This window comes from Lipotes vexillifer, unplaced genomic scaffold, assembly GCF_000442215.2.
Source record: "Lipotes vexillifer unplaced genomic scaffold, Lipotes_vexillifer_v1.1 scaffold322, whole genome shotgun sequence".
In the NCBI taxonomy this organism is placed as follows: domain Eukaryota; kingdom Metazoa; phylum Chordata; class Mammalia; order Artiodactyla; family Lipotidae; genus Lipotes; species Lipotes vexillifer.
Window position 1 is genome coordinate 548,907 of NW_006776528.1, and position 19,856 is coordinate 568,762.

At 44.5% G+C, this 19,856-nt stretch overlaps 2 protein-coding genes across 2 annotated transcripts in view; one reads left to right on the forward strand and one right to left on the reverse strand.

Annotated features, from left to right (window-relative positions):
• Positions 1-753, reverse strand: part of VPS26B (VPS26 retromer complex component B) — a 17,127-nt gene extending 16,374 nt beyond the window's left edge. The window contains exons 1-2 of the mRNA XM_007450403.1: positions 595-753; positions 116-223 (exon numbers count right to left, since the gene is read on the reverse strand). Coding sequence (XP_007450465.1) covers positions 116-223; positions 595-753 — 267 coding nt within the window. The remainder of the gene's footprint in view (positions 1-115; positions 224-594) is intronic.
• Positions 752-19,856, forward strand: part of NCAPD3 (non-SMC condensin II complex subunit D3) — a 57,751-nt gene continuing 38,646 nt past the window's right edge. The window contains 13 exon segments of the mRNA XM_007450404.1: positions 752-815; positions 3,109-3,263; positions 6,194-6,356; positions 12,565-12,749; positions 13,369-13,536; positions 13,643-13,711; positions 13,913-13,996; positions 16,064-16,197; positions 17,428-17,500; positions 18,236-18,361; positions 18,496-18,748; positions 19,154-19,210; positions 19,472-19,561. Coding sequence (XP_007450466.1) covers positions 752-815; positions 3,109-3,263; positions 6,194-6,356; positions 12,565-12,749; positions 13,369-13,536; positions 13,643-13,711; positions 13,913-13,996; positions 16,064-16,197; positions 17,428-17,500; positions 18,236-18,361; positions 18,496-18,748; positions 19,154-19,210; positions 19,472-19,561 — 1,621 coding nt within the window.

A 19,856-nucleotide genomic window follows, 5' to 3' on the forward strand; every position in this document is an offset into this window, starting at 1 on the left:
GCTTGCGGCGCCGACCAGCCAGCCAGCCGCCCGGCCCGGGAGCAGCGCCCGCCGCTTCCGCCGCTCAGCCGGAGGCGCCGGACTCCCCGCGCGCATGCGCACGCCCCCGCCTCGCCTGCTCGGCCGCCTCGCCTCCGGCGGAGTGCGCGCTGCGCATGCGCGCCGGGAGAAGGCCGCTCGGCTTTCCCTCAGTTGACATGGCGACCACGGCTTCCTTCCGGATCTACAGCCAGATGTCCCGTAAAATTCAGAATTTAAGATGTCCTTTCTGAATGCCTTGTTTTGCTTTTCCTTTATTTAGTTCGGTAAACGGTAGGCCGCCACCCACACTCGGATGTGTACACCTTTGATGCTGTTTGATCGGTAAACGCGGCCCTTTGACACGCACGCGAAATGCCGCTCGACAGGGGGCAGAGGTGACAATTACAACAAAAAAGTATCCTGCCTCAGATTCTCTTCAGAGTGTCCCCATTTAGGGAGACGGGGTAGGAAGGACAACACTAGATTTAGCTCTTTTCTTGACCCCCAGTTCCGAGGAAAAGCTGAAAACAACCTCCAACCTCGGCTGCGTGGGTGGGTTTAGGCCCGCCTCACCCTTTGCGCATGCGGCGGAAGGCCCTGCTGATTGGCCAGCGGACGGGCCGGCGGGGCGCGGTAATTGGTTGGTGCGAACCCCGTGTCCCCATGAGCCCGCTGGGTCTTCTCGGCGCGCGCGCCGGAGCAGCTTTGAAAGTTGAGGCGAGCGGAGGTCATGGCGGCTTGGCGGGACCTGGCAAGCGCCCTGCAGCCCTGGTGCCCGCTGGACCTCAGTCCAGGTGAGGACGCGGCCGGGGTCTGGGGGCTGCGGAGGCTGCTGGGGAGGGGTCGCGCCGGGCAGCGGCGTTGGCGCTCCTTCGAGGGCTCCTTCCGCTCTGTGCTCCTGCTTCTCGGCCTTGCCTCCGGGTCTGCGCGGACAGCCCCGCAGGTGCCGAGGCTTCGGCAGCGCGTCTGTTTGTTGGGCCGGGCCGACTTCCTGAACTTGAGACCCAGGGGTGCGGCTGGCGTCACCGGGCGCCCATCCTCCCTGAAGGGCAGGAGGTGCCCCCCTCCCCCACCTCCAGCCTCTGGTGGCGGCGGCCCCTTGTCCCAGCCTCTCCCGCCGCTTCCCGCGGCTGCGGGCCAACCCGCGCCTCCCGCCGCTTCCCGAGGCTGCGGTCCAACCCGCGCCCTCGCTGTGGCCCGTCTTGGCGCTTGGGGCACTTCCAGTCCCTTCTGGTGACAGCACTTCCATCCCGACCCGGCCCCACACCCCTTCCGGGACCACCTTGAAAAGGCCAGCGTGACCCGCCGGGTCTCTGACCCTTCAGTGGTTCCCCCGGCTTCCTGAGTTACTGCAGCCTCTGTTTGCGGCGAGAGTCTTCACCTGTCCCTGCGGCTGCTCTTTTTCCAGAGCTGAGCTCTGGAGTCGGACCTGGGGCCTGTGCCTTGGTCCGCCGCTGAGCACCCGAGCCTCGCGGGCCTCGGTCGCTGTGTCACATGGGGGTTCTAAGATCTACTTTGCGGGCGTTCGTGAAGATTGATTTAATACCTGCACCTGCTGTTAACAAAACAAACTTGGGTCCACTTGGCCCGTGCGCGGCAAGGCCAATCTACTGACTCCCGGTTGTGGTGAAGCAGAGTGCAGCCTTCATTGCAGGAACCGACAAGGCATCCAGGCAGCTTGTGCTTAAAAGACCCCAACTCCCCAAAGGCTTTCAGGGGAAGAGTTTAAAGACAGGGTGAGTGAGGAGAGTTGAAGGGTGTGTGATCAGCTGGTGAATATTCTTCTGATTGGTTGGTTGGTGGTGAGGTAGTCAGAGGTCAGCATCATCAGCCTGGTTCCAACCCGTCTACCGCGCTTGTGGGCAGCAGTTAACTTCTCCCACCTGTGGGGGTGGGTTGTTTCAGTGTCTGCAAAACGGCTCAAAGGACATGGCTCAGACTAGTATCTGTAGACTTTGTTTATGGGTTAATTTATTATTATTTTGCTTTGCTTGACTGTTTTTCTCTCTCTCTGCATTTTTTCATTAAATTTATACTTTGACTCAAGTTGTTCTGCAGACAAAGGCAGGCGGAGCGCATGGGGGGAGGGGCTGTTCTGGGAAGGCCCCTAGGGACCGGCCGCCTTATACTACCTGCTGAGTAAGTGCTGATAACAGCTCACCCTTCACAGCTGAGCTCAGTGCTGTTACGATGGTGTTGGTTTCTAAACAGGTGATACTTTGTTTCCTTTTGTGCTTTGTTATGGGGTCCTCTCTGCCTGGGATGCCCTTCTCGGTGTCTCTTTCCCGGGTAACCCCCACGTGTTGGAGCAGCTGAAGGATCGTCTTCCTTCCCACCTCCGCCCCCTGCCTCCCCCAGGAATAGTTTCCATCTGCTCTCTACTGTTGTACTGTACTACGGCTTTAACACCTATCCATTGTAGACGTGATAATAGCTGTCATTTGTTGAATGTATTGATTTTCTGATTCCAGATCTTTTATCACTGGGACTTTGTAGTTTCGATTCAGAAATGAGGTCAGAAATATGGGTGTGCATTTAAAAATATGCATATAAAATAAGTGGGAGAACGTATGAGAAAAAGGCAAGAAAAGATGCAAGAACATTTTTAGGAAGCTGATTGTATTTGTTAGGAGATCAGTTAGGGAAGAGTGAATGAATAATTAAAGCATGTTAAATAGTCTTTTGCCTCAGCTGTCCCTTTGTGCTGTACACTTTATTTGGGTTTATTAACTTGATTATAAGACTTTCACAAAGGGACAGCTGAGGCAACCTTTTATTAACCTTCTCTTCTCCAGACTGAACATACGGGAAGGCTGGATCATCCCCCAAACTGTTACATCTGAAAAGTGTTTTCCTTCTTGATATTTTTAGATGATGACCAACCTAATAGCCAGCTGTCAGTTAATGATTAAAAAAAGATTTTCTAACCTCTTCTGCTTCCTTCTAATTCTGCCTCACCTGTATGGTATAGTTAAGTGTGAGTTGTGACTAGTAAACTTTTCTCTTCATGAATGTACTCAGAGTCTAAAGCTTATTGGTCTTTCTTATTATAGAACATTTGTTGACTTCATTGCATTTTCCCACTAGAATGGGTGGGCACAGTATGGGAACTGGAATTCACGGAAACTGAGCCTCTGGATCCCACCATAGAAGCAGAGATCGTGCAGACCGGACTGAGCGCATTCACAAATCTCTATGACAGTCTTTTAACTTTTGCTGCTGGAGAGCATGGAGCTACAGAGGTAAAAAAAAAAAAAAAAAAAAAAAAAAAAAATCCTTGTTATTTTGATTTAATCCACTAGTTAATCCTTCTTTCAGTCTCTTAAAAAAAAAAAAAAAAAAAAAAAAATCAAGCTAGCCATTTAGTTGTCAGAAGTGGAAGATAAAAGGCCCTATTATCATCTAAAGCTTAGTCTTTTTAGTGTATAGCTCAGGAGTATGATAAAGAGTGGCATAAAGAATGTGGTTCATTTATTGGGGTAGCCTCATAGCTTTCCTTCCAGAGGTTCAAGGTATTAATCTGTGATTCTTTTTCAAGTCATGACCACTGTTTACAACAGCAAATTAAAGGAAAAGAATAAAGGCCAAGGCAAGGAGGGAAACCAGATAAACCAAATAGGAAAAGTTGGCCAAGGACAATGCAATAACAATTCGGGCATGCCTTAAGTTTAGGAAAGTTGGATATAAAACTGAAAAGTGATGAGTTGAATTAAAAATGGAAAAAAGAGTTCCTTTAAATACTGAGTTCTACCTATTACTATTTAGATCATTAACTGCTTTTCAAAAACTGAGGAACTCTAAAGCAGAACAAAGAATACTTAGATATTAACATCTCTGAAAGATCTAAATTACCAAAAATGTTTCAGTTAGAGGTTTCATGTAGCTGTTCAAAAATTAAATCATCCTGTTAAACATTCATTAAGCGTAATGCTGAGTACTGCATTAAGTACCTTGGCAGGTAACATGATGGTTAAGGTAAAGAGCCTCCCCCTACCTGGGGGAGAGGGGAGAATTAAGCACTGGCTCTTGGGGCGCCCACTCGCGTTGCACTGGCCAGGCATGTCCAGTGACCACATCCTCAGGCATGGAGAAGCACCAGGCCACCAGAGTCTGCGTTGTAAAAACTGCTCTAGGACAGGTTAGATGCCGTCTCATAGGGGCATGGAAAAGGGAGTGTGGTAAGATTGGGTGGGTCCCAGCAAGAAAGTAGCTAGCTGGAGGCAAGTCTTCACAAATGGATAGAATGTTGACTGCAGTAATGCGGGTCCTAGGGCAGCTTACGGAGGGATCATCACAGTGCGGATGTACAGTGGGTGCCGAGGGGATGGGGGCAGGGTGGGGCATACAGGACTGAGCTGGAAGTGGGGTCCACAGTGGGGTTCGAGGGTGAGGTGTTTGTGGTATACAAGGTTCAGGTCTAAGCATCATACATAGATTATTAACCCGCTTATTCTCACATCCAGCTCTCGGAGGAAGAGGTTCTAGTGAGCAGTAGACTAAGGAACTTGAAGAGATCTGTTTCAGACGGATGTTCTTGACCGAAGATGGACTGAAGTGGGAAATGCTATACACAGGGAGGTCCCTGGGGACAGTACAGCTCACCCTTGAACAACATGGGTTTGAACTGCACAGGTCCACTTACGTGCAGAGTTTTTCAGTAGTAACTACAGGACTCCACGATTCCAGTTGTTTGAGTCTGTGGATGCAGAACCATGGATGTGGAGGAACTGTGTCTGCAGAGGGCCGGCTATGAATTCCACAAGGACTTTCGACTTGCCCTGTGTTGTTCAACAGCCAACTGTTCAACTGTGTTTTGCTCATCTGTTTTTTTACATGTGTGTTATGGTGTGGTCTGGAGTTACGGTTGTGGAAATTGGGGAGGAGGGCTAACAACTAGGGCCTTTTTTTCAGATGGAGTTAATAGAGTTTTGTGAACTTAGCTTTTATCAGGTATGAAATGCTGCAGAGGTGATTGGGTCCCCCAGGGTCACAGTTACAGGCGAGTGGAGTGGAGCTGAGGTGGCCTTAGGAATGAGGATGTAACTCATTTCTTCCAGAAACTTTGTGGTGAAGGAAAGAGGAGAGTTTTCCCTGTCTTTTCAGGGAAGCAGTATATACAAGGTCTGATTTCTTGAACTTTTGTGAGCTTATGTTTTTTTAAAGTAGCCCAGAATAAACCATATTTAGTTCCTGCTATGTTTGGTTTATACAAATAACCTATTTCCTGTTCACATGTTTAATAGGAGAAAGCATAGAGCAGTGATAAAATTAATAAGATTGTGGTTTATGCTCTAGGGTTTATTTCCTGTCTTACCTAGGCTATTTCTGAAATCTCTTGAGGGAGACACTTTCCGGTATTTCCTCTCCTGCTCCCATTGCCCATAGAACATTTCAATTTAAATAAGTTGCTCTGATTTCTTCAGTTAGTTATTTGAGTGATAAATGAATTGGGGTACATTTGACATACATGGAGAGTAACTTGTTTGCATAATTACTGATATAGGGTGCCCCCATAGTCTTGGTGTAGCTTTTAGGTATAGTAATTTCAGAAATATATGTGCTTCAAACTTACCCAAAGTTATTTTGAAAGGTTAATTAAGTTTCTTGTATAGTTATTTATCTTTGTAATTTTTTTGTTTTGTTTTGGTCATGCCATGCAGCTTGTGGGATCTTAGTTCCCCAACCAGGGATCGAACCCAGGCACTCAGCAGTGAAAGCATAGAGTCTTCACCTCTGGACCGCCAGAGAATTCCCCTTGTAATTTTGAATAATACACCTTTTTTTTTTTTTTTTTTTTTTTTGCGGTATGCGGGCCTCTCACTGTTGTGGCCTCTCCCGTTGTGGAGCACAGGCTCCGGACGCGCAGGCTCGGCGGCCATGGCTCACGGGCCCAGCCACTACACGGCATGTGGGATCCTCCCAGACCGGGCACGATCCCGTGTCCCCTGCATTGGCAGGCGGACTCTCCACCACTGCGCCACCAGGGAAGCCCTGAATAATACACTTCTAAATTTTGTTTTAGTCCCTGTGAAGATGACAAACATTTACAATTAGGAGCCAGAATGGTCTGTTCCTTTTTTTATAGGACACTAAAAGTACTCAGAAAAATCAGATAATAGGAGATTTTCCCATTTCTCTAATTATTGGCTCTTACGGTTCACCCTTCCCCTAGAGCATTTGGACCTTCTTCGTGGAGAACAGCATTTCCCACAACGCGCTAATGGCCTTGTTCCATCACTTCGTTCAGACGGTCCTTAAGAAAAACGTCAGTGCCCAGCAGCGGGAATTTGGCCTTCATGCAGCTGGGCTTTATTTTCTGCTGCTGGAAGTACCAGGTACAGTATGTGTGTTTGGTGTGATAGGACAGGGCTTTTGTTTTTAATTTGTCTACATTGTTTTGTACTTTGTTTCCTCAGTGGGAGGCTAGGTGAGAGGGAATCTGTGAAGCACATGGCATGTTACAGGTGTTCCAGAAAGCTCTCCTGTTTTCCTGTAAATGTGTTTTCTGATGTTGTTATGCTAGGTTTATAACCTAATACAAGCAGTCCAAGAGGGGTAGGTCTGGAGGGAGTGTTTCAGAGCTCCACTCTGACCCACCCCACCCAGCATACCATTTCCGATACCACCCTGCCTTCTGACACCCTGTCCAGGCTGAGAAAAGTGCTGGGGGGGGGAGGGGGAACTGTTGTCTCCCCCGCGTGGGTGTGGACAGTAGTTGGGACCGTTCTCATCCAATAGGTCAGAGCACAGTTAGTAAGGCTGAGGAAGGAAGTACGGGGGAGGGGTCTGTCTGTGATGCTCTCCCGCTTCCTTCGAGTGGGAGCCATGAAGGAGTCCCTCCTCCCCACTCCCCCCAGCCCAGGGCAGGAGAGGGTGGGGCGCAGAGGGAGCTGCAGCTGTGGGACCTTGAGTTCACGTGGAAGAGAATCAGGGTCAGCTGCCTTGCAGCTCGACGTTGCTCATGTCAGCGCGTTCATAGTAGAGGTTAAAGGCCTATTCCATATGACTTGGGAATTAGTGAAGAGATATGTAAAGCCTGGAACACTGATTTGTTTTACTGTTAATGCTCCCATCATGACTTGAAATAATAAGCTCCCAAAGAACTCACTTGCTAAGCGATATCTCAGGTGTAACTGGGCTTTTAGCAAAGTGGTGGCCTTGGAAACCCAGTTTCACTCTTCTCTTCCTCGCTGGGCGTAGTGCCTTCCGATTAAGGTTGAGATTCAGCCCAGAGCTGAGGGCTGGCTGTTACTCGTAGGGCCACTTGCAGCTTTCCAGCAAGTCGTACTTCTGCCAGTTATCTTCTGTGTTTAAATGTTTATGGATTATGGTTGGGGTGCTGTTGATACTTAATATTTGATCACGGTTTGTTCTTTTTCAAGATCCCTTGCATTTCCATATGAATTTTAGGATTTGTGCGTCAACTTCTTTCCAAAAAGGCAGCTGGGGTTTTGACGGGTTGCATTGACTCTGTAGATCAGTGTGGGGAGTGTTGCTGTCTTAGCAGTGTTCAGTCTTCCAATCCGTGAACATGGACGTCTTTCCATTTATTTAGGGCTTTCATTGGTTTTGATGATGTTTTGTAGTTTTTTGTTTGTTTGTTTGTTTTGCGGTACGCGGGCCCCTCACTGTTGTGGCCTCTCCCGTTGCGGAGCACAGGCTCCGGACACGCAGGCTCAGCGGCCATGGCTCACGGGCCCAGCCGTTCCGTGGCATGTGGGATCTTCCCAGACCGGGGCACGAACCCGCGTCCCCCGCATCGGCAGGCGGACTCTCAACCACTGCGCCACCAGGGAAGCCCCCGTTTTGTAGTTTTCAGGGTACAAAACTCTTGCACGTCCTTGGTTAAATTTATTCCTAAGTATTTTATTCTTTTCTGCGCTATAGTAGATGAACTTGTTTTCTTAATTTAATTTTCGCATTGTTTACTGGTGGTGTATAGAAGTATAGCGTATCTTTTTTATTGAAGTATAGTTGATTTCCAATTTTATGTTAATATTTAGTTTTATATATATACATACACACACACACACCCGTTCTTTTTTATTTTCTTTTCCATTATGGTTTATCACAGGATATTGAATATAGTTCCCTGTGCTGTACACTAGGACCTCGTTGTTTATCCATCCTGTATATAATAGTTCGCATTTCCTAACCCCAAACTCCCAATCCATCCCTCCCCCACCCAGCCCAGGCCCCTTGCATTGGGAGCATGGCATCTTACTCACTGGACCACCAGGGAAGTCCCTTGGCTATGATTTTTGATAATTGATCTTGCACCCTGAAACTTTGCGGAACTCATTTACTGGTTCCAGTAGGATTTTCTATATATAAGATCATGTCATCTGTGAATAGACATAATTTTCCTTATTCTTTTCCTGTCTGGGTGCTTTTTATTTCTTTTTCTTGCCTCGTTGCCCTGGCTAACAGCTCCAGTCCACTGTTGAATAGGAGTGGGGAGTTGGGCATCTTCTTCCCGATCTCAGGAGGAAAGCTTTCAGTCTTTTGCCCTTAAGTATGATGTCCCCTGGGGGTGTTTTGAGGATGGCCTTTATCAGATTATTATTCCTAGTTTGTTGAGTGTTTTGCTATGAATGGGTATTAGATTTTGTCATTTGCTTTTGTGCATCTGTAAGGTGATCATGTGGTTTTTGTTCTTCATTCTAGTGATATATTCATTGATTTTTTCATATGTTAAGCCAGTTTTGCATGACCTTGGTCATAGTGTTTAATCCTTTTTATGTGTTGCCAGATTCAGTTAGATAATATTTTATTGAATATTTTTGCATCTGTATTGATAAGGGATTTTTTTTTTTTTTTGATGCCTTCATCTGGTTTGGGTTTCAGGGCAATACCAGTCTCATGGAGTGAGTTGGGTAGTGTTCTTGCCTACTCTGTATTTTGGAACTTTGTGAAGAATTGGTTGTTTTTCTTCCTTACATTTTTGGTGGAATTCACTAGAGAAGCCATCTGGGCCTGGAGTTTTCCTTGAAAGAAGTGTTTTGTTTGTAGAATCTGTAGTGATATGTCCTCTTTTAGGCCTGATGTTGGTAATTTGCATTTCTTTTTTTCCTTCATCAGTTTAGATAGAGATTTATTGATTGATTTGATCATTTCAAAGAACCCATTTTTGCTGTCACTGATTATACTCTATTGTTCATTTTCTATTTCAGTGATTTTGGTCTTATCTCTTATTGCCTTCTTATTTAGGGTTTAATTTGTTCTTATTCTAACTTCTTAAGATCTTTATTCTCACTTTTCTTTGTTTCTAATATACATAATATTGTAAGTTTCTTTCTATATATACTGCTCTATCTGTATCCCACAGATTTTGATAATCTGTTCATTACCATTCAGGCCAAAGCAGTTTTCTGATTTTTCTTGTGATTTCTTTTTACACCTCTGTGATTTCTTTTTACACCTTTTTACACCTCTGTGTGTTTAATTTCCAAATATTTGAGGAATTTCCTGAAATGTTGTAATTGCTTTCTATTTTATTTGTGTTGAGATCAGAGCACATACTTTATATGACTACAGTACTTTTAAATTGCTGACTTTTTGTTTTTGTTTTAAATGGCTCAGCACAAGGTCTGACTTGGTGAATCTTGTATTTGCCCTTGAACGGAATGTGTTTTCTGCCTTTGGGGGACCTCTTTTCTGTCAAAGTTGAGTAGGTTGCTGCGGTTGTTCAGGTCTTTTGTATCCTTTCTGATAGTCTGTTTATTTGTTCTCTCAGTTACCGAGAAGAGCATTGAAATCTCCAAGTATAGTTTTAACTTACCTGTTTCTCCTTTCAAGTCTGCCAATTTTAACGGCAGGTATTTTGAAAGTCTGCTGGTTACAAACATATTTGTGATTGCGTGTCTCCCCTTTGGTGTTATGTCCCTCTTTGTCTGGTTGTATTCATCGTGCTGAAATGTACTTTGATCTTAAGATGGCCTTTCTCGTTATCATGTGACTTGTCCCAGGTTGGCGCACCCTTTCTCATGATTTACATGTGACCTGTCTGCACATTTGTATTTAAACAGAGTGTTGTAGACTGCCCATCACTGGGTTTCATCCTCTCAACAATCTTTGCCTTTTTATGGGACATTTAGACAGTTTAGATAATTAATTATCAATATGGTTGGGTTCCTGCCCGCTTGATATTTATTTTCTGTTTGTTCCATCTGTTTTTTGTTCCATTTTCCCCTCTTCCTGCCCTTTTTCGATTGGGTATTTTTTTAGTATTCCATGTTATCTTCCCCTTTTGGCCTATTAACTATACTTATTTGTGTGTGTATGTTTTAAGTGCTTGCTTTGGGTGTACAATAAGTACTTTAATAGTCTGTCTTCTGATAATCTACTTATTTATAGATAATGTAAAACCTTAAGACAGTGTGCTTTCCTTTCTCCCCTCCTGTTTGTGCTGTTGTAGTTATACGTTGAATTTCTGTGTGTCGTAAACCACACAATTTATTCATAACATTTTTCTCTGAATTATCTTTTAAATAATTTTTTTAGAAAATGAAAAAATAAATGTCTTTTCTTTTTAAAGGATTTCATCTCATGTGATTTTCTTTTGGTCTGAAGAACTCTCTTTGACTCTTCTCATGCTGTGCATCTGTTAGCCATTGACTTGGATTTTGATTCCATGAAAGTATCTTTCACCTTCAAGAATGTTTTTGCTGAATATAGAATTCTAGGTTGACAGATTTTTTTCTTTCAGTGCTTTTTGGGTGTTATTTCATTGTCTTCTGGTTTACTTCACTTCTGATGAGAAGTCTGCATGGCTCTTGTCATTGCTGTTCTGTATGTTTTTGTCTTTTTTTTTTTTTTTGCGTGGTTACCTTGAAGATTTTCTCTATTAGTTTGTTTTGATTTGATTAGATTATTAGTTTTGATTTGATTAGATTATCTACCCTTTGGTATGATTTCCTTTGTGTTCATCATAGTTTGGTTCATTGAGCTTCTTGGGTCTGTGAATTTGTAGTTTTTAACATATTTGGAAATTTTCTAGTTATTCCTTCAGGTATTTTCTTCCCTCTCTTTTTTATGGGATTCCAATTACTCGTATGTTAGATTGCTTGATATTCTCCCATGGGTCCCAGGGCCTTTATTAATTTCTTTTTGTTTCTGTGCTTCTGTTTCTTAAAGTTCACATGCCTTTGTTCCTGTAGCATCTCATCAACTGTTGAGATCATCCAGTGAAATTTTCTTTTTCAGATCCAGAAGTTCCATTTGATTCTTTAAAATATTTTCATTTCTTGCTTTATTTGCTACTGTTTAATTCTTGAGCTTATTTATAATATCTGCCCTAAGGTTCTTCTCTGCTTGCTCTGTCATTTCTTGGACTGTTTCTAGTGACGATTCTCTTCTCACCACAGGGCACGTTTTCCTCTCTCTGGATGCCCAGTACGTTTTTTTTTTTTTCTTTTGGTACGCGGGCCTCTCATTGTTGTGGCCTCTCCCATTGCGGAGCACAGGCTCCGGACACGCAGGCTCAGCGGCCATGGCTCACGGGCCCAGCCACTCCGCGGCATGTGGGATCTTCCTGGACCGGGGCACGAACCCGTGTCCCCTGCATCGGCAGGCGGACTCTCAACCACTGTGCCACGAGGGAAGCCCCGCCCAGTACATTTTTATTGGTTGCTGGACATTTTGAATGTGAAGTTTTTAAGTGTCTTGGTTTTGTTGTTTTCCTTTAAGTAGAGTTTAAGTATGTTTTGATAGGCAGCTATTGGTGCATTAACTTGGTCCTTTTGAGGCTTGTTGGAAAGCTTTGTTGGGGCAGATGTAAAGTAGCCTTTACTCTGGAACTAGTTTAGCCCTGCTGTTAAGGTGTGTTTCTCTCCGAGTGTGTCGTGAATGTTCCAGGTCACTATGGCTGGCTGGGGCTCCGACGTATCTCCACTGTGTGCGTTCCGAAAACTGTCCATCTCCCACCTGCTTGGAGGTTTTCTTTGCCCACCATCATGGATTTCGCCCCATGCGTCCTAGCTAAGGTCAGCCCTGTGCAGACTTCTCAGCACTGTGGCTTCCTCGTTTCCAGTGCTCTGCTCCATACATTCCAGCCACCCTGCCTTCCTGACACTGATCCTTGTATTCCTGACTTAGTAAGTCCATCAGAATGTGCTTGGGTTCACCATTTTTCTGCTGTTGTCCAGACATTGCCTCCAGACACAGAGTCGGGTCAATTTTAGGGTTTATCTCACTGGTCTCCCTTTTCTCGGGGATTGTGTGGCTAGGCTACCTCTTGCTCTGGGTCTTAGATGGTCACTTTGTAAATTTCTATCCAGTTGTATAGTTGTTTATGGCAGGAAGAAAAGTGTAAAACCACTTACTCCATTACGGCCAGCTACGGAAATCTCATTGTTTATTTATGATGAGGCCTGTTGCACACTGCCTAGGGCTGAAGTTGAATGGAACTTTTTTTGCTAAAGGTTCACTGTTATTCAAAGTTAAGGAAAAGTCTGGTTTTGCTTTTTAATTTTTTGTTGTTGTTACAGACGTATTTCAAGACAATTAAACCTACCCTGCTTACTCTTTATTCTTTATGAATAGGCAGTATAGCCAACCAAGTTTTCCACCCAGTGATGTTTGACAAATGTATTCAGATTCTAAAGAAGAGCTGGCCGCAGGAATCCAGCTTGAATCAGAAAAGAAAGAAAGAACAACCGAAGAATGCTCAGGCCAACCCAAGGGAGAGTAGGAAGAGAGGAAGGCCCCCCAGGAAAGAGGAGATGGAGGTAAGAGGGAGTGGAGTCATGAAGCATATCTGATTTATTTAAGAATTTATATTAAGGTAGGGTTTCAGGGGTCACGATTATACCAAAGCCCTAGCGTGCCATCCGCCATCCCTCCCATAGGACTTACAGTCGCCTCATGTACCGCTGAGCGTATGTTCCCCTTACCATCTTCCCAACCTCCCCATCATCTCTCTCCCGCCTTGTTCCCAGATGTGCTCACCACAGGCCAACAGGTGTGTTTGCCACATTATCTTATTGTCATTAGAGACGGTGGTCGAAGTATCCTGAGGACTCTCGTCCATAGAACATAATAGAATAACGTGAATTCCTAATTTTTATGTGACTAGGTAGGGTGGTAGAGGTTCATTGACACCAGAACTTCTAAGAAACCCAAGAAATTTCACTGACGTGAAAGTAGAACTAGAAACTGTGGTAGCTTCCATCTGGTCCAGTGGCTGTGGCAGCTGCGGCTGTGGAGACCCCAGGCAGTCAAGGCGCCTGGTCAGCAGCCCAGCGCCCACCTGGAGTTTCACTACCCTCGACTGGGTGCATTGAAACCAGCCGGGACACACTGTTAGGAAGTACTGCGCAGTCAGCTGTGCATTTCTTCATAATCCAGATGGATGAAGTGAGTGAGGAGCAAGAGGATGAAGAGAAGATTTTGTTTTCTTCCCGAGACCTTTGTCAAATTCGAAATGCCATCTTTCACGTCTTGAAGAATTTTTTAAGGCTTCTGCTCAAGTTTTCCCTGAAAGAAAAACCACAATGTATACAGAATTGTGTAGAGGTAAGTGAGAATTCCAGGAACCTTGGGCAAGTTCAAAGAGCGAGGACACGGGCTAATACTTAAAGCGTGGGAAAACCCAGGCCTTTTCTTGGTCTCTGTTTTCCAGGTCTTCGTTGCATTGACTAATTTTGAACCAGTTCTGCACGAATTTCATGTTACACAAGCCAGGTGAGCCATTAAATCTTCCAGTGCTAACATTTAATTATGGGACAATGAGTTTTGCTCCATCAGAAGCCTTAATGCCATTTTACCCTAATTGGCACACAGGTAGAATTTATTCATTTAGATATAGCTTATAGGGTTAGGAGCTATTCCAAGTGAAATCACATCCATTAACTAATCTTTTGCCTTTTTTTTTTTTTTTTTTTAAAAAAACCTTAACCAAGCAAAATACATACCAGAACTGGCCTATCATGGATTGTATTTGCTGTGCTCCCCAATTCACAGAGAAGGAGATAAGGTAAAGGAGACAGGACCCCACTGAGTTACTGGTTGTAGTGAAAGCATGTGGGTCTTGGGATGCTGGAAGCATTTGATGTGATGCCGTGTGAACTCACTAGGTCATTGTCATGACTTGAGGATGTTTGTATAATGAAAATCATCCCCGTCACTATGTGGTGCCCACTGTTCATTCCAGGCTTATATCCAAGTACCTGGTGGCCACAGGAAGTTCTTGTTGGGTTAAGGCATAGAGAATGGTTCCAGTGTGACCTGGGTAGAGGAAAAGATAAGCTACTGAGCATTACTTTTATTTTTTTTAATTTATTTGTTTTATTTATTATTTTTGGTTGTGTTGGGTCTTTGTTGCTGCACGCGGGCTTTCTCTAGTTGCGGTGAGCAGGGGCTACTCTTCGTTGCAGTGCACGGGCCTCTCATTGCGGTGGCTTCTCTTGTTGTGGAGCACGGGCTCTAGGCGCACGGGCTTCGGTAGTTGTGGCTCACGAGCTCTAAAGTGCAGTCTCAGTAGTTGTGGTGCATGGGCTTAGTTGCTCGGTGGCATGTGGGATCTTCCTGGACCAGGGTTCGAACCCGTGTTCCCTGCATTGGCAGCCGGATTCTTAACCACTGCGCCACCAGGGAAGCCCCCTGAGCATTACTTTTACAGAAGTATTTACCAAACTCTTCTGAGAAGAAGAGTTAGACAGTCACAGACTTCGCAGTTTCCCTCAGCAGTTCCTGTGTGCCCCTGTATTTCTGTTAGTGTTTGTGTTTTAGTGGATGATTGTGCAAACACGCTCCTGGTTAGCATTCATGTATGGATTTGCCCCCAGTGACCTTCAGAGCCCTGCAGCTCTAGACACTGGAGTTAATGGCTTTTTAAGCAGTAGGGTGTTACGAAACCTCGATGTTGTTAATGAAATAGGAGTTTGCAAAAAACGTGACGGACCAAGGTCCTGTGCCTTTGGTGCCTGCAATACACCCAGTTTCCAGGGGCAACAATGTGTGAATGAGAAGGCCCTGGGCACTCAGGGCTCTACACTTTGTCCAGACTTGGACCTCACCCCTCACTGCCTGTGTGTCCTCCTGTGAGGCCTCGGTTTCCTCATCTGGACAAAGAGGGTGAAAGGCTTCCCTTCCTCGTGGATTTCTCAGGAGGATTACAGGGAAGAACACCTCTGTACAATGCCTGCTGTTTAGAAAACGTCCCATATTTCGTTAATTTATTATGTCATTGTCACTTCTCTGTTTGAAATATGGATGTGATAGCATTCACAGTAAAACATAATTCCTGTGCCCTTTTTAACATTTTAGAAGATAAGGAGGTTGGGAAATTACCCTTTCAGGCAACAGTGTCTCTAAGGACATGGTGTTTTTCATTGTGAAAGTGTTGCCCTGATGCTGGGCGACATTGGTTGTGGCCTGACCTTTAATTACTTGACTTCGGACAACTCACCTTGGGAGTCTTTTATTATGTATAAAGTAGAGATAATAGTAAAAGTACTAAGAACAAAATGGAAAAACCTTGCTGACCTCGTGGAGTTGAGAGGTTTCAGAGAAAGTGTGGTCAGATCTAGTAACACGTGGACGTGCTTAATGCAATACCTGTCACATATTTGGTTTCCAGTAAATTGTTTTATCTACTGGATGAATGAATTAAGTAGCAGAGTAAATGATGTGTGATGGTATATTGGAAGGTGCTCTGTAAGCTTCAGGTGTAATACAGGTGTAAAGAATCATCACTTTCCTCTTTTCTGTAAGGGGTAATCAGTAGCATCCTTTGCCCTTCGTAAGTTACAACTAATTCTCTATAGTCCCTAATTTTTGGGCTGGAGTGTGAGAGGGTGAGCAGAGAAGCCAGCTGGAATTCCTATCATTATCTGTAGGCAGCACTTTCACACTGCTGCGTTGTGCATGTATTGATACCTGGTCATCGTCCAGGAAGTGCATCCTTAGTGTTGAAGCAAAACCTGTGTCAGCCTCATTTAACTTCAGGTCCTTGAAGTGGTTCACTGTGGTCTGCATCACGGTCTCCAAGGCCCTGGGATTCTCTGTCATGCCTTAAACTGAATTTTCTTTTCTCTTCCAGGTTATCAGATGTGTTTTCCATCGAATGCTCTATGTAATATTAATGTTAGAAGTGGGCAAAGGCTCCCATCACGCCCCCCTTGCCATCACTTCTCCGGCCATCAGTGGTAAAAACCAGGCAGTCCAGTTTGTCAGGTGAAACACACACAGCTCGGATCTTGACTCTGTCCCTCTCCCTCCGTCTTCTGGGCCCTGTACTAACCAGGATTTCTGACACTTTTAGAAACCAAGAAATGTCTGGGCTGTCTGTGGTACAGGGTTCAAAATAAAGCACTTGGTAGCTCATCTGGTTTGTGTGGTCTGGGGAGTTGTTGCGGGGATGAGGGGTCTGCAGTTTGTGGGCCAGCCCGTGAAGTCAGCTCTGAGTTCTGACAGAGGCCTTAGTGTTAGCCGCTCCAAGTCTGCCTCCGCCTTTTCTCTTTCTCTCTCCTCTTAGTCTCCATCCTTTTGTTCCTTGCCACTTTTTTTTTTTTTTAACTTCTTTAGCAGTAATTGATAGACTAATTCTCCCCTCAAGAGTCACTTAGCTTCACTTGCGAAGTCCTGTGTCTGGGCTTTACTGGGGAAGACATGTTTGCTGTGTCCTCGGCTTTTCTTCTATTAACTGGCTACTCGGCAGCAGCATGGAGGTGGTGGGAAGAAGGGGGAAGGTGTGTATGTGAGAGTGTGTACATACCTGGAAGCAGCCATGGTGCGTGCTGTGGGTGCAGGCGTGGCGCGTGGATGCTTCAATCCAGGTGCAGGCTGCTGTCTGATCCTTGAGCGAGTGTCTCGTTAAGGACTTTTAAACATTAAATAACTAAGATGTTTTAAGTAGAAACACTCATTTTAGTTCTTCCATGAGTTCATGATGTCACAAATTGCAGTAATATTCCTATAATGGTGCAAGGAAACTTAACACTGAAAATGGGTCCAATCTATAATGGGCATTATAATAGTTTCTTTTGGGGTTACAGTTTGGAGAGGTACTGTTAGAAATGCATTTCACTGAGCTACCACTAGGTGGTACTGTGTCTCAGTCTATCCTGTACCTCAAAAGGATATATTTCAGCCTTAATATGAAACGTTGTAGGCAGTCCAAGGGCCCTGTGAGGACTGCACCCCTGCCCCTCCCTGACTGGCTGGCTGCTCACAGCAGCTCGGAGAGCATCTGGGGCGTGGTGACTGGTGTTCTGTTGTGACACTTTGTCTTTACGATCCATGCACTCACAATGCTTGCAGTATAGGGGTAGATTGTTTTTAATAGTTAGGATTTTGAAAAGGTAGAAATTTCTCTATTTTTGAGAACAGATTCAAGGAAAGTTGCTACTTTATTGTCATTATAGCTGTATTACAAACTGTGGCTGTGTTTCTTTCCTTTTATAGCTCACTTGTGGATGAACTAAAAGAAAGTATGTTTCCAGTCCTTCGTGTCTTACTCCAGCACATCTGTGTCAAGGTACTGTTTGCTTTAATGAGGATATATAAATACACATGAAGGTAAACATGTGTGTGTGTTCTTGGAAATGAGTCTACATCATTACTAAATGTTGTTTTATTTAGTATATTCACTAGGTGTTCCCCTCTAGTGTGGTTTTCGGGGGAAAACAACTTTTTATTTTGGAAAATTTCAAATAGAAACAGAAATAGAATAGTGTGACAAACACTGTCTTCAGTGATTTTGTATAAGCTATAACTCCTCCAGCACATATGCACGCTGGATTTTTCTTTTGAAGCAGATTTCATCATACTCTTTCAGACATAAATATTTCATGTCTCTCTAAAGGATAAGAACTCGTTAAAAACATAACCACAAAATATTAACACACCTAAAAAATTCACAGTAATTCCTTAATATTGTCCAGTATCTGGTCAGTGTTTACATTTCTACTATTGTCTCATAAATTTTTATAACAGTTTGGACAGATGATTCTTTACCTGAACTCTATGGACCCTAGGGGTCCGTAGACTCTTTGAAATTAGGTGCTGAGGAGTGGGCTTACAGGTTTCGTATAGGCTAGTTTCCCAAGGGGTCTGAGACCTAGAACTGGTTAGTCATTTCTGTAACATGTAAACGCTTGGCACTGTCGCCGAGCCAGGCGCACTCAGCGATCGTCGCATTGCACTACCACATGCATCTCCGTCGTCCTGCTTTGGGTACTGGCTGGGCAGCTTCTCAGGGTCTGTGTTTCAGGTGGTCGATAAATCCGAGTACCGGACCAGTGCAGCTCAGTCCCTGGTCCAGCTGCTCAGCAAGCTTCCTTGTGCGGAATATGCTTCTTTCGTGGCCTGGCTTTACGGATATTCACGAAATGCCAAGGTAGGAGCTACCTCTGCGTGAAATTGTGGCTCCTGGCTCTGCAACCTTCTAGTGACGGCTAGATCTGAAGATCTGTTTCTGAAGATGAGTTCTCTTTGTCTCTGACGGAGGTGCGTGCGGTTTTGCTTTACCAGATCCCGTACCGGGTGTTCACTCTTGACGTTGCCTTGGCTCTGCTGGAGCTGCCTGAACGAGAGGTGGACGGCACGCTGCCCCCAGAGCATCAGAAGTTCCTGAAGCATAAGTTCTTGGTGCAGGAAATCATGTTTGCCCGCTGCGTAGACAAGGCTCCGACTGTGCGCAGCAAGGCACTGTCCAGTTTTGCGCACTGCCTGGAGTTCTCTGCTACAGCCGCGTCAGAGAGTGTCCTGGAACTTCTGGTGAACAGTGAGTGTGCCGAGCGCCATGAGGCCGGGTCTGGCTCCTGCTGGTCCAGAAGCTGTGGTGGCAGAAATAATAGATGTGCTGTGATAGACTGGGACCCTCAGAGACCCTTTCAGTAGGTTTTACTGTCGAATGACTTCTTAGACGAGCCTTACTAAGCAGTTAACGTATTCTCGACCTCAGGCTGAGGTGGTTGGCCGCTGTCACTATTCCTTTGCGTCGTTGGTATTGGCTGTATTGGGTCTGATGACCAGTTTAATGCACAGCCAAGGAGAACACTGAACTGTCAGCCTTTAGACTCTGTCTTGTCTTCAGGCCTAATTATCTGGGTTTCGATTCCTCTGTAAATATTTATGTATGGGTTTTGATACTAAGACTTTTCTCTCTTATCTACTTGCTTACTTTTAGCTCCTGCAGTTTCAGGAATAGAGAGCCACCATGACGCTTCACTGAAAAATTCATCAGGTAATGAAATGGGTCAATATATTGTGAGATATTGAATAATTGTCCTTTTAATTAAAGGACTTGCTGAATATTTGAATGTTTTTTTCTATCTCCATATTACCTGTTTTAATACTGCACTTTTTCTCTTCATCAAAGAAATGGAAATTCATTTCAGTAACGATGTGTAGTAACTTAAACGTGGAGTATGCCATGCTTATGTTACTTAGAGGTGTAACAAGTTTTTACTGTACTGACTGGGCCTTTTTAAAATTTGTTTTTAAGCTTTTTCCTATCAGAGGCAGACATTTAACCCTTCTGGAGGCTCAGAGGTGATCAATATAGACAACAGTGGTGAAACAGCTGGATATAGGGGTATGTCAGATTTTATCCCTATCAGATGAGTAATAACTATTGGATTTCAGACAACTGTAAGTAGAGCCTCAAAACCTTGGAATTTTTTTCTGACTAATTCATCCTCAAGAATTGGAACTTTTTTTTCTCTTAAAAGTAGAATAATTTTTATTTTATATCTTTAATTGATGTCTTTGCACTATACTGTATTTCATTTTAAGATAAAGAATAAGCTACTTTTCACTTGTCATGTACTGAAACCCAGTATTTCTGTCACACTTAAGAGAATGTTAGCAAATATTTTATTTCCTTAATG